General features: G+C 35.3%; 1 protein-coding gene across 8 annotated transcripts in view; it reads right to left on the bottom strand.

Annotated features, from left to right (window-relative positions):
• The window catches only part of EVI5 (ecotropic viral integration site 5), a 197,921-nt gene that overhangs the window by 157,438 nt on the left and 27,991 nt on the right, over positions 1-12,492 (bottom strand). For all 8 annotated transcript variants that reach the window (XM_078072757.1, XM_036103381.2, XM_036103382.2 and 5 more), the window contains one exon: positions 5,831-6,060. In XM_078072757.1, coding sequence (XP_077928883.1) covers positions 5,831-5,979 — 149 coding nt within the window. In that variant the 5' untranslated portion in view covers positions 5,980-6,060. The remainder of the gene's footprint in view (positions 1-5,830; positions 6,061-12,492) is intronic.

Below are 12,492 nucleotides of genomic sequence, written 5' to 3'. Positions count from 1 at the left end.
TGTGGTTTTGATTTGGATTTCCCTGATGCTGAGTGATGTTGAGCATTTTTTCATGTATCTCTTGGTCATTTGAATGTCTTCTTTGGAGAAATGTCTGTTCATGTCTTCTATTTCTTGATTGGATTATTTGTTCTTTGGGTGTTGAATTTGATAAGTTCTTTATAGATTTTAGATACTAACCCTTTATCTGATAAGACATTTGCAAAAATCTTCTCCATTCTGTCGGCTGTCTTTTGGTTTTGTCAACTGTTTCTTTTGCTGTGCAAAAGCTTTTTATCTTGATGAAGTCCCAATAGTCCCAATTTTTGCCTTTGTTTCCCTTGTCTTTGGAGAAGGGTCTAGCAAGAAGTTGCTGTGGCCAAGGTCACAGAGGTTGCTGCCTGTGTTCTCCTCTAGGATTTTGATGGATTCCTGTCTCACATTTAGGCCTTTCATCTATTTTGAGTCTATTTTTGTGTATGGTGTAAGGAAATGATCCAGTTTCATTCTTCTGCATGTGGCTGTCCAATTTTCCCAGTACCATTTGTTGAAGAGACTGTCTTTTTTCCATTGGACACTGTTCCCTGCTTTGTCAAAGATTAGTTGACCATAGAGTTGAGGGTTCATTTCTGGGCTCTCTGTTCTGTTCCACTGATCAATGTGTCTGTTTTTGTGCCAGTACCATACTGTCTTGATGATTACAGCTTTGTAATAGAGCTTGAAGTCTGGGATTGTGATGCCACCAATTTTGTTTTGTTTTGTTTTTAATAATCCTTTGGCTATCAGGAGTCTTTTCTGGTTCCATATTAATTTTAGGATTATTTGTTCCAGCTCTGTGGAAAAAAGTTGATGGTATTTTGATAGGGATTGCATTGAATATATAGATTGCTCTGGGTAGCATAGACATTTTAACAATATTTGTTCTTTGTATCTTCCTCAATTTCTTTCTTTCTTTCTTTGTATCTTTCCTCAAATATTTTAAAAGCATAGTCTTCTGAGTATAGGTCCTTTGCCTCTTTGGTTAGGTTTATTCCTAGGTATCTCATGGTTTTTGGTGCAATTGTAAATGGAATCGACTCCTTAATTTCTCTTTCTTTTGTCTCATTGTTAGTGTATAGAAATGCAACTGATTTCTTTTTTTTTTTTTTTTTTTTTTTTTTTTTTTTAAAGATTTTATTTATTTATTTGACAGAGAGAGACACAGCGAGAGAGGGAACACAAGCAGGGGGAATGGGAGAGGGAGAAGCAGGCTTCCCGCTGAGCAGGGAGCCCGATGCGGGGCTCGATCCCAGGACCCTGGGATCATGACCTGAGCCGAAGGCAGACGCTTAACGACTGAGCCACCCAGGTGCCCCGAAATGCAACTGATTTCTGTGCATTGATTTTATATCCTGCCACATTGCTGAATTCCTGTATAAGTCTAGCAATTTGGGGTTGGAGTCTTTTGGGGTTTTCCACACAGTGTATCATGTCATCTGTCAAGAGTGAGAGTTTGACTTCTTCCTTGATTTGGATGCCTTTTATTTCTTTTTGTTGTTGTCTGATTGCTGAGGCTAGGACTTCTGTGTACTATGTTGAACAACAGTGGTGACAACAGACATCCCTGCGGTGTTCCTGACCTTAGAGGAAAAGCTCTTAGTTCTTCCCCATTGAGAATGATATTCACTGTGGGCTTTTTGTATATGGCTTTTATGATTACTGGGGTATGTTCCCTCTATCCCTACACTGTGAAAAGTTTTAATCAAGAAAGAATCCTGTACTTTGTCAATTGATTTTTCTGCATCTATTGAGAGGATCATATGGTTCTTGTCCTTTTGTCCTTTCTTTTACTGATGTATTGTATCACACTGATTGATTGCAGATGTTGAACCACCCTTGCAGCCCAGGAATAAATCCCACTTGCTTATGGTGAATAATCCTTTTAATGTACTGTAGGATCCTATTGACTAGTATCTTGGTGAGAATTATTACATCCATGTTCATCAGTGATATTGGTCTATAATTCTCCTTTTTGGTGGGGTCTTTGTCTGGTTTTGGGATCAAGGTAATACTGGCCTCAAAGAAAGAGTCTGAAAGTTTTCCTTCCATTTATATTTTTTGAAACAGCTTCAAAAGAACAGGTATTAATTCTATAAAGTCAATTTCTAAGCAAACAATATTACCAGGGATGAAGACATTTCAGAGGGCATAACAATCCAAATGTTTATATACTTAATAATACAACTTCAAATTACACGAAACAAAGACTAAAAGAATTTAAAGAGAAACAGACAAATCCACAATTACAGTTGGAGGTTTCAGTACTCCTCTGTCAGTATCTGGTATCACAAGTAAATAGAAAACAGCAAAGATATAGTAGACTTAAACATTATCAATCAAATTTAACTGATCAACATTAACAGAATACTCCACCAAACAACAGCTGAATATACCTTCTTCTCAAATTCACATAAAATGTTTACCAAAATAAGACCATATTCAGGACCGTGAAACAAGTCTCAATAAATTTAAACAGCTATTGCTAAAGCAGGGCTTGAAAATAAATGTACAGCACCAAACATTTATATTAGAAAAGACAATACGAAGACAGAGACATTACATAAAAATGTCAAAAATCCCAAGACAACTACAGATCAAATCCACTATGACCATAGATACAAAAATTCTAAATACAATTTTAGATCGAATCCAACAATATCTTATAAAGACAATATATCATGACCCAGTGAGTTTATCCCCAGAATGCAAAGTTGGTTTAACATTCAAAAATCAATGTAATTCACCATATTAAACTATAAGAGGAATACCACATGATCATTTCAATAAATTCAGGAAAAGCATTTGACAAAATCCAACACCTATTTCCTTTAAACTCGAAGAAAACAAGGAAGAAAAAGGAACTTCCTCAATCTGATAAAAGCCATCTACAAAAACCTACAGTTAACATATTTAATGCTTTATCCCTAAGATCAGGAAAACAAGAATGTATGTTCACTACTTATGTTCAAATTTGTACTCAAGGTGCTGGCCAGTTGCAGTAAGGTAAGAAAAAGAAATAAAGGCACCCAGATTGGAAAGGAAGAAGTAAAAGTGCTTTATTCACAGATGACATGCTCATCCACATACAAAATCTCATGGAATCTAAAAACAACAACATAACCTACCAGAACAACAAGTTTAGCAAGGCAGCAGGATACATAAGGCAATATAGTTCCAATCAAAATCTTAAGAAGTATTTTTGTGGAAATTAAGAACTTGATATAAAATTCACATGGGAATGCTAGGTTCCAAAGTAGCCAAAATGGGAGAACTAAGTTGGAGGATTAACACTACCTGATTTCAAGACATAAAGTCACAGTAATCAAGACAGTACTGTATTGGCATTAAGTGAGAAAACAGATCAATGGAACAGAATAAGTCTAGAAATAGGACTATACATACAATAACCACTAATTTTTGACCAAAGCTCAAAAGTACTTAAGTGAGGAAAGGATAGCCTTTTCAACAAATGGTACAGGAACAATTAAACATGCATATTCAAAAAATGAATTTTGATCTATACTTTGCTCCATATACAAAACTAACTCAAAATGGATCAGACCTAAACATAAAACTTAAAACTATAAAACTTTTGTAAGAACATATGAGTCAAGCTGTGTGACCTTGAGTCATCAAAATTACAATCCATAAAAGAACAATTTCAAATTGGACTTCATCAAAATTTAAAACTTGCATTCTTCAAAAGATACTATTAAGAGAATATTAAGCTGCAGACTGGGTAAAAAATATTTTAAAAGCATATATCTGATAAAGAACTATATCCCAAATATACAAAGAACTCTTCAAATACAATGATAAGAAAGCAAACAACGTAATTTTTAATGGGCAAAAATTTCAAACAGAGAAGATACGTCAATGGCAAATAAACACATGAAAAGATGCTCAACACCATTAGAAAATGCAAATTAAAAATACAAGATACCAATACCTGTTAGAATGGCTAAGATTAAAGACTAACCATACCAAGTATCAGCAAGGATGCAGACGAACTAAAAATTTCATATACTGATGGTGGGAATGTGATAAAGTATAGGCTCTTTGACAGTTTGACAGTTAAATGTGCACCTATCACATAAACCAGTCATTCCAATCCTAGGTATCTACCCAGAAGAAATGAAGTATACATCTATGTATACAAAGGTTTGTATACATAAATAATGTTCATAGCATTTCATAACAAAAAGTGAATAAACTACAATATAACCATACAATAGAATATTACGAAGCAATTAAAAATGAACTATTCATACACACTACAACATGGATGAATCTCAAAATAATTATTCTGAGTAAAATACTCTGTTTAAAAAAAATACATATTATTCCATTTCTATAAAATTCTAGAAAATGCAAACTAATCTAGATCAATGGCTGCCTGGAGATGGGAAAGGGGATAACAGATATGTTCATTTTCTTGACTTTGGTGATTATTTCACAGATATATACATATGTCAAAACCTATCAAGCTGTACACCTTAAGTATGTGTACTTTATTATGTCAATTATATGTGAAAAAAGCTATTAGAAGTTGTCTCTGTGGGAAGCCTAGGTAGCTCAGTTGGTAAGCGTCTGCCTTCGGCTCAGGTCATGATCCCAGGGTCCTGGGATCAAGCCCCGCATCGGGCTCCCTGCTGTGCAGGAAGCCTGCTTCTCCCTCTCCCTCTGCCCGCTGCTCCCCCTGCTTGTGCTCTCTCTGTCAAATAAATAAATAAAAATCTTAAAAAAAAAAAAAAGAAGTTGTCTCTGTTATTACCCTTAAAGCCAGTGGTAGTATATATCTTGACTGAACACAAAAGGGGACTCTTCCAATAATTCTTTTGTAGCTGATGGCCGAAAGAGCTTCTGATAATAATATAGTGAAGGGCACACAGGGTCTAGAGTATATATTCTCAACAAACAACTATTCTATTTCATTTCCATTAAGAGAGAAGGATACTTCGCCTTCTATGAATGAACTGAAGAGATTTCCCACTCTAAACCATAAATCAGGTATCTATCCTAAATTAAATTACTTTACAAATTAACCAAAGGGGACTAGTTTGAGAGTTTAAATCAAAAATGGTAGTTTTAGGGGCACCTGGGTGGCTCAGTTGGTTAAGCATCTCCCTTCAGCCCAGGTCATGATCGCAGGGTCCTAGGATCAAGCTCCATGTCTTATCAGGCTCCTTGCTCAGCAGGCGGTCTGCTTCTCCCTCTCCCACTGTCCTTCCCTCTCCCCCCACCCCACCCCAGCTTGTGCTCTCTCTCAAATAAATAAAATCTTTAAAAAAAAAAAAAAAGATGGCACCTGGGTGGCTCAGTTGGTTAAGCAGCTGCCTTCGGCTCAGGTCATGATCCTGGAGTTCTGGGATCGAGTCCCACATCGGGCTCCCTGCTCAGCGGGGAGTCTGCTTCTCCCTCTGACCCTCCTCCCTCTCATGCTCTCTGTCTCTCATTCTCTCTCTCTCAAATAAATAAATAAAATCTTAAAAAAAAAAAAGAAAAAGAAATGGTAGTTCTATTTGCCTTAAAAAAATTCTAAAATTCAGGAAAAATTTAGGGAATTTGCTATATTAAGAAAACAAAGCTCTAAAGCTTTCTGAGCCAGAAGAAAATTTTAGTACAACTTTAAGACCAACTCCTCCAAAAAAGACTTGAATACTTTTGTTAAGTAATCTTCATAAACAAGGAGCCAAAGACTAGAAAATAAATATTCTTAATATGAGTAAATTTTGATTATGGCACATATACATAAATGAATGGTTGAGCTCATATAACTACAGAGAAAGAAAAGCCAAGCAACCTCACTCACCTATTTTGTTCCTCCAGTTTAGCCAGGAGTTCTAAGTCGTCTGGACTCAACTGTGAAGGGGAAGATGGTGAAAGGGCTGGCGTGGATAGTGTGGTAGATGAGGATGTAGTATGTAATGAGGCAGATGGACTTGCCACCTGACTGGCCATCTGACTGACTGTATGTGATACTGTGTTCTTCACCCATGAGAGAGTAGAACTCAGCTTTTCTGCAACCTTGTCTGTCGCCACCTATGGATAAAAATGAAAGTTGAATATATTTTAGTTTTATTGCATTCATTACCAAGAACGTGATAACCCTATTTTTAATTAATAGCCACCATCACAATAGTTTCTTTGAGGTGATAAAGGTAAAACCTACTTTAGCAACAATTATCCTAACACCTGGCTTTTGGAAAATATTTCAGTTCTGCAACATGAACAAACGAGAACAGCGTTTTCCAAACTACAGGCTAAAATCCATCAGGGAGTAATAAAATCAATATGACAAGTAACGCTAGCATTTTTAAAAATGAAAAAGAACAGAAAATATCAGTGTAAATATATACTGTCTTATGAAATCGTTGTTTCAGTTACATATATGTATTAAAACTATGTACTACCTGTACATATATCTATGGGTATATTTAGTTGGGATGTAAAATGTATTCTTTAGTCAAAAACATTTGAAAACAAAGGTATTAAAACACGTCCACTGGGTGATGAGGATAGGGAAATGCTGTAACAGGATTAATAATTCAACAAAAACTGGGGTTGCTTAGCCTAAGTAAGATGTAAGGAGACCCATGATACCTATCTCCAAACAGCTAAAGAGTATTTTTATAGAAAAGGGACTTTTTCTAGAGGAACAAAATTATGATAAATGGTTGAGCTAGTAGAGTGGGAGAGATTCAAGACACAATTTTCACATAGCTGGAAATATTCAGAAATAGAATGGGATGCCTAAAAAGAGTAGACATCCCCACCAATGGCTATAATAAAGCAGCTATTAGAAGAGCCAAATGTCAGAAGTTGAAGATAACTTTCTGTTTTAAGTGGGCAACCAGAATTTAAAAAACCCTTAAGATCCCGCCTATCTCTAAGATTAAGTGAATGACACATATGTCCATAAAGTCATCATAAATTATATCCATCTCCTAAGCAGATACATATACAAATGCAGCTGAAAAATAAAATATACATAAATAGTATTCAAACATGGCATTATCATTCACTAATGAAAAACATAATAGCCATATTTGAATACCTATATAAAACTAAACATTCTTAATGATACGAGTTTACAAAATAAGGTGTTAATAGGCTTTTTAAGGGACTGTATTTTCTAAAAACTATCATGAAAAGAGCTTCTTAATTGAAGTACTTAGATATATAAAAGCTAGAAACTATGACATGCTTTCATGAGCTTTGAGAAGATCTTAAATTTTATGTCATAGGTAAATGGCTAAAGCATTGCAAATTATTTTCAGATTCAGCATACTCTCAGCTAATCTTAGTTATATATAGTAATTTATACACACAGAAATTAAAATACCAAGGCATACAATCCCATCGAGACTATTTTAGCAAACACTATTCTCCTCATGGGTTGCCCAAGGCTTTTTTTCTCACCTCAGTACATAGATGACTCTCTATCCCTCTGTCCCCAGTTCCTCCATCTCAACCCAGCAGGATACTTTGATATAAGCAAAGGATAAAATGGAAAAGGGATTCTAAGGCCATAGTTAAGCAACTCAATATGAGGCTGGAACTTCTAAGACAAAAATTTGATTATAAGTGCTGAAAGGGCCAAAAGTTTTATTAACCTCTCATTTTCAGGAACTCACTTTAGAATTTACTTCTCTTGGAAACAGTAGTATAAAAGGGATAAGGGGACTTCTCTTGGAAACAGTAGTATAAAAGGGATAAGGGGACCCTTACTGTTGAGGGAAGAATCCCCAAGAAAGACAAGCAGGCTACAGTATGGGACCCAAGGAAAAGAAGCCAGGGGCAGATCATTTAGGCTTCCAGGCAAAACAAGTCCTCGCCAATGCACAGACCAGCAGCACAGCTCCTCAGGGCAAAAAGCCAGAAAGGAACCAAAGAATAGGAGCCATAGTAGACCACAAGATAGCCTATTGTGATTTGTTATCCTATTGATCTTTTCTACATAATTACAACCACAAATTCAATTATCAAGATGGCACTAATTTGCATCCCCAAATCACAGTAAATAGAAAACCTAACACATAAAATTACAGAAAAATGTTACCCCTTATTAATACCAACCATTAATTTCAGATATGCTTACAACTTTCAAAATTAATACTTCACATTTCCATTATATAAAAGTTCCTTACTAGAGTTAACTGTAGGAAAGGCAAAAGATTCCTACTATTTGCTTTCATTTATTAAAACAAATTTATCCTACCCCTTCTGCACACTGTAGCAACAGGCTTCCATTTAAAGAGTTTGGAATAATGAAGAGCACAATCCTGACATCCTTTCAATTTTGCTGAAATTCAGCTGATATGAGATTCAATCTAGAACTACTGAAGGCTCACTAACTCATCTTCATATGTTAAATACTGAAATATAACCAGAGTATTTAATTGCAGTTGCATTTTAATAAAGTTTAATACTCATGGTTCTAGAAATCCCATAGGATTTTTTCATATATCATGACATGTTCTATTTTTCCTTTAACTCTACAGTAGTTTTCCAAATCACCTCTAAATCTCCTTCCCTCATCCTATGGTAAACTGAGGTCATGAAGACATAGTAAATCTGACAATGACATCACAAAGTTCCTGTCTACCTCATAGAGGGGTTATGCATTTATTTTTAATATGAACATACTTTGAAAAGGTCAAAACCATCATTAAAAATGCTTAGTAATCAGGGGCACCTGGGTGGCTCAGTCAGTTGAGCGTCTGCCTTCGGCTCAGGTCATGATCTCAGGGTCCCGGGATCGGGTCCCACATCGGGCTCCCTGCTCAGCGGAGAGTCTGCTTCTCCCTCTCTTCCCCGCTTGTGCTCTCTCTCGCTATCACCTTCACTATCTCTCAAATAAATAAATAAAATCTTTCAAAAAAAAAATGCTTAGTAATCAGGCACAAATGACCACACATTGTAGGACTCCATTTATATAAAATGTTCAGAATAGGCAAATCCAGAGACAGAAAGTAGATCAGTGGCTTCAAGGACCTAGGGGAATGACTGCTAATGTGCATGGGATTTCTTTTTGGAGTGACAAAAATGTTCTGGGTTTGGATTGTGGTGATGGTTACACAACCTTGTGAATATACTAAATGCCACTGAACTGCACACTTTAAATGAGTGGATGGATTTATGGTATGTGAATTATTATCTCAGTTGTAAAAGGGCTTAGTCAATCTCAGGAAACTACATAATATATGATTCCAACCATACAAAAAAGGCAAAACAATGGAGACAGTAAAAAGATCAATAGTTGCTAGGGGTTGGGAATACGGGAGAGATGAATCCTCTGCCTAGAGCACACAGGATTTTTAGGATAGTAAAAATATTCTGTGTAATACCATCATGATGGATATGTGTCATTACACATTTGACCAAATCCATACAATGCACAACCAACACTAAGACTGAACCCTAATATAAACTACGGATTTTGGGTGATTATAACTGTCAATGTAGGTACATCATTGGTAACACATGTACCACTCTGGTGGGGAATGCGTGTTGGGGGGCAAGGAGTATACGGGAAATCTCTGTACTTTCCACCCAATCTTGCTATGAATCTAAAACTGTTCTAAAAAAGTAAAATTTTAATAATAAAGGTTAGTAGGAATCTTAGATATTACTACAATATTTGAATAGGATTTCCCATGAAAAACAATCATGGTTTCTCTACTGCTCTGTATTTTATAGTAAGTTATAAGGATGGTTTTAACTTCCAAAAATGACTATTTTTATTTCTTTTTTAATTTTTAATTTTAATTTTATTTTAATTCCAGTGTAGTTAACCCACAGTGCTATATTAGTTTCAGGTGTATGATATAGTGATTTAACAATTCTGTATATTAGTGCTTATCAAGACAAGTGTACTCTTAATCCCCTTTACCTATTTCACCCACCCCTCAACCACCTCCCCTCTGGTAACTATCAGTTTGTTCTCTATAGTTAAGAGTCTGTTTTTGGGGGGCATCTGGCTGGTTCACTCAGTAGAGCATGTAACACTCAATCTCAGGGTCATGAGTTCAAGCCCCATGTTGGGCACAGAACCCTACTTAAAAAAAAAAAAAGTCTGTTTTTTGTTTTGTCTCCCTTTTTTCCTGTTTGTTTCTTAAATTCCACATATGAGTGAAATCATATGGTATTTGTCTTTCTCTGAGTTATTTTGCTTAGCATTATACTCTCTAGCTCCATCCATGTTGCTGCAAATGGCAAGTTTTCTTTTTATGGCTGAATAATATTACATATATATGTAATATTATGTAAATATGTGTATACATGTAATTTATATAATATATGTGATTTACATTATATATGTTTACATTAATTACATAATATATGTATAATATGTGCTGCTGGTCTGTGCATTGGCGAGGACTTGTTTTGCCTGGAAGCCTAAATGATCTGCCCCTGGCTTCTTTTCCTTGGGTCCCATACTGTAGCCTGCTTGTCTTTCTTGGGGATTCTTCCCTCAACAGTAAGGGTTTTATTTTAAGTAATAAAAATATTTTACATTAATTACATAATATATAATATATATAATGTAATTACATTAATTACATAATACATGTGATTTACATTATATATTTTTACATTAAATACATAATATATGTAAAACATTAATTACATTATATATATATATAAATCACCTCTACTTTATCCATTCATCTATCAATGGACACTTGGGCTGCTTCCATAATTTGTCTATTATAAATAATGCTGCAATCAACACAAGGGTGCATATATCCTTTTCAGTTAGTGTTTCGTATTCTTTAGTGCAATTAATGGATCATATGGGAATTCTAATTTTTTGAGGAACCTTCATACTGTTTTCCATAGTGGCTACACCAGTTTGCATTTCCATCCATACTGCAAAAGGGTTCCTTTTTCTCCACATCCTTGCTAACACTTGTTTCTTGTGTTTTTGATGTTAGCCACTCTGACAGGTATGAGGTAAAATCTCACTGTGGTTTTGATTTGCATTTCCCTGATGATGGGTGATGTTGAGCACCTTTCAATTTGTCTGTTGGCCATCTGTATGTCTTCCTTGGAGAAATGTCTGTTCGTGTCTTCTGCTCATTTTTAATTGTACTACATGTTATCTGGGTGCTAAGTTGTGCAAGTTCTTTATATATTTTGGATACTAACCCTTTATTGGATATGTCATTTGCAAATATCTTCTCCCATTCTGTCAGTTGTCTTTTAGTTTTGTTGTTTGGTTCCTTTGCAGTGCAGAAGTTTTTGTTTTTATATAGTCCCAATAAGTTTATTTTGCTTTTGTTTCCCTTGCCTCAGGAGACATATCTAGAAAAATACTGCTATAGCCAATGTCAGAGAAATTACTGCCTGTGCTCTCTTCTAGGATTTTTATGGTTTTAGGTCTCACATTTAGATTCTTAATTCTATTTTTGTGTATGTTGTAAGAAAGTGGTCCAGTTTCATTCTTTTCCATGTAGCTGTCCAGTTTTCCCAACATTATTTGCTGAAGAGACTTTTTCTTGACATACATTCTTGCCTCCTTTGTCACGGATTAATTGACCACATAATCATGGGTTTATCTCTGGGCTCTCTATTCTGTTCCATTGTTCTATGTGTCTATATTTTGTGCCAATACCATACTATTCTGATTACTATAACTTTGTAGTATATCTTAAAATCTGGGATTGTGACATGTCTAGCTTTTTCTTTTTCAAGACTGCTGTGGCTATTTGGGGTCTTTTGTGGTTCCAAATTTTAAGATTGTTTATTCTAGTTCTGTGAAAAATGCTGTTGGTATCTTGATAGAGATTGCACTGCATCTGTAGATTGCTTTGGGTAATATGGACATTTATCAGTATCTTCCAATTCGTGAGTATGGAATGTCTTTCCATTTGTTTATCTCAATTTAATTTCTTTCATCGATGTTTTATAGTTCTCAGAGTACAGGTTGTTCACCTCCTTGGTTAAATTTATTCCTAAGTATTTTACTATTATTGGTACAATTATAAATGGATTGTTTTCCTAATTTCTCTTTCTGCTGCTTCATTATTCATGTATAGAAATGCAAAGGATTTCTGAATATTGATCTTATATCCTGCAACCTTACTGAATTCATTTATCAGTTCTGGTAGTTTTTTGGTGGGATCTTTAGGGTTTTCTATATATAGTATCATGTCATCTGCAAATAGTGACAGTTTTACTTCTTCCTTACCAATTTGAATGCCTTTTATTCCTTTTTTCATGTCTGATGCTGCTACAACTTCCAGTACTAGACTGAAAAAAAGTGATGAGTGGGGGGTGCCTGCCTGGCTCAGTCAGTACAGCATGGAACTCTTTATCTCAGGGTTGTAAGTTCAAGCGCCACACTGGGTCTGTTCAAACTTTCTATTTCTTCCTGATTCAGTTTTGGGAGGTTGTAGGTTTCTAGAAATGTATCCATTTCTTCTAGATTGTCCAATATGTTGGCATATAATTTTTCATAAGATTCTC

This window comes from Halichoerus grypus, chromosome 5 (genome assembly GCF_964656455.1).
Source record: "Halichoerus grypus chromosome 5, mHalGry1.hap1.1, whole genome shotgun sequence".
Lineage (NCBI taxonomy): Eukaryota > Metazoa > Chordata > Mammalia > Carnivora > Phocidae > Halichoerus > Halichoerus grypus.
The sequence above is the reverse complement of the archived record's forward strand: the minus strand, read 5'-3'. Positions and strand labels throughout refer to the sequence as shown.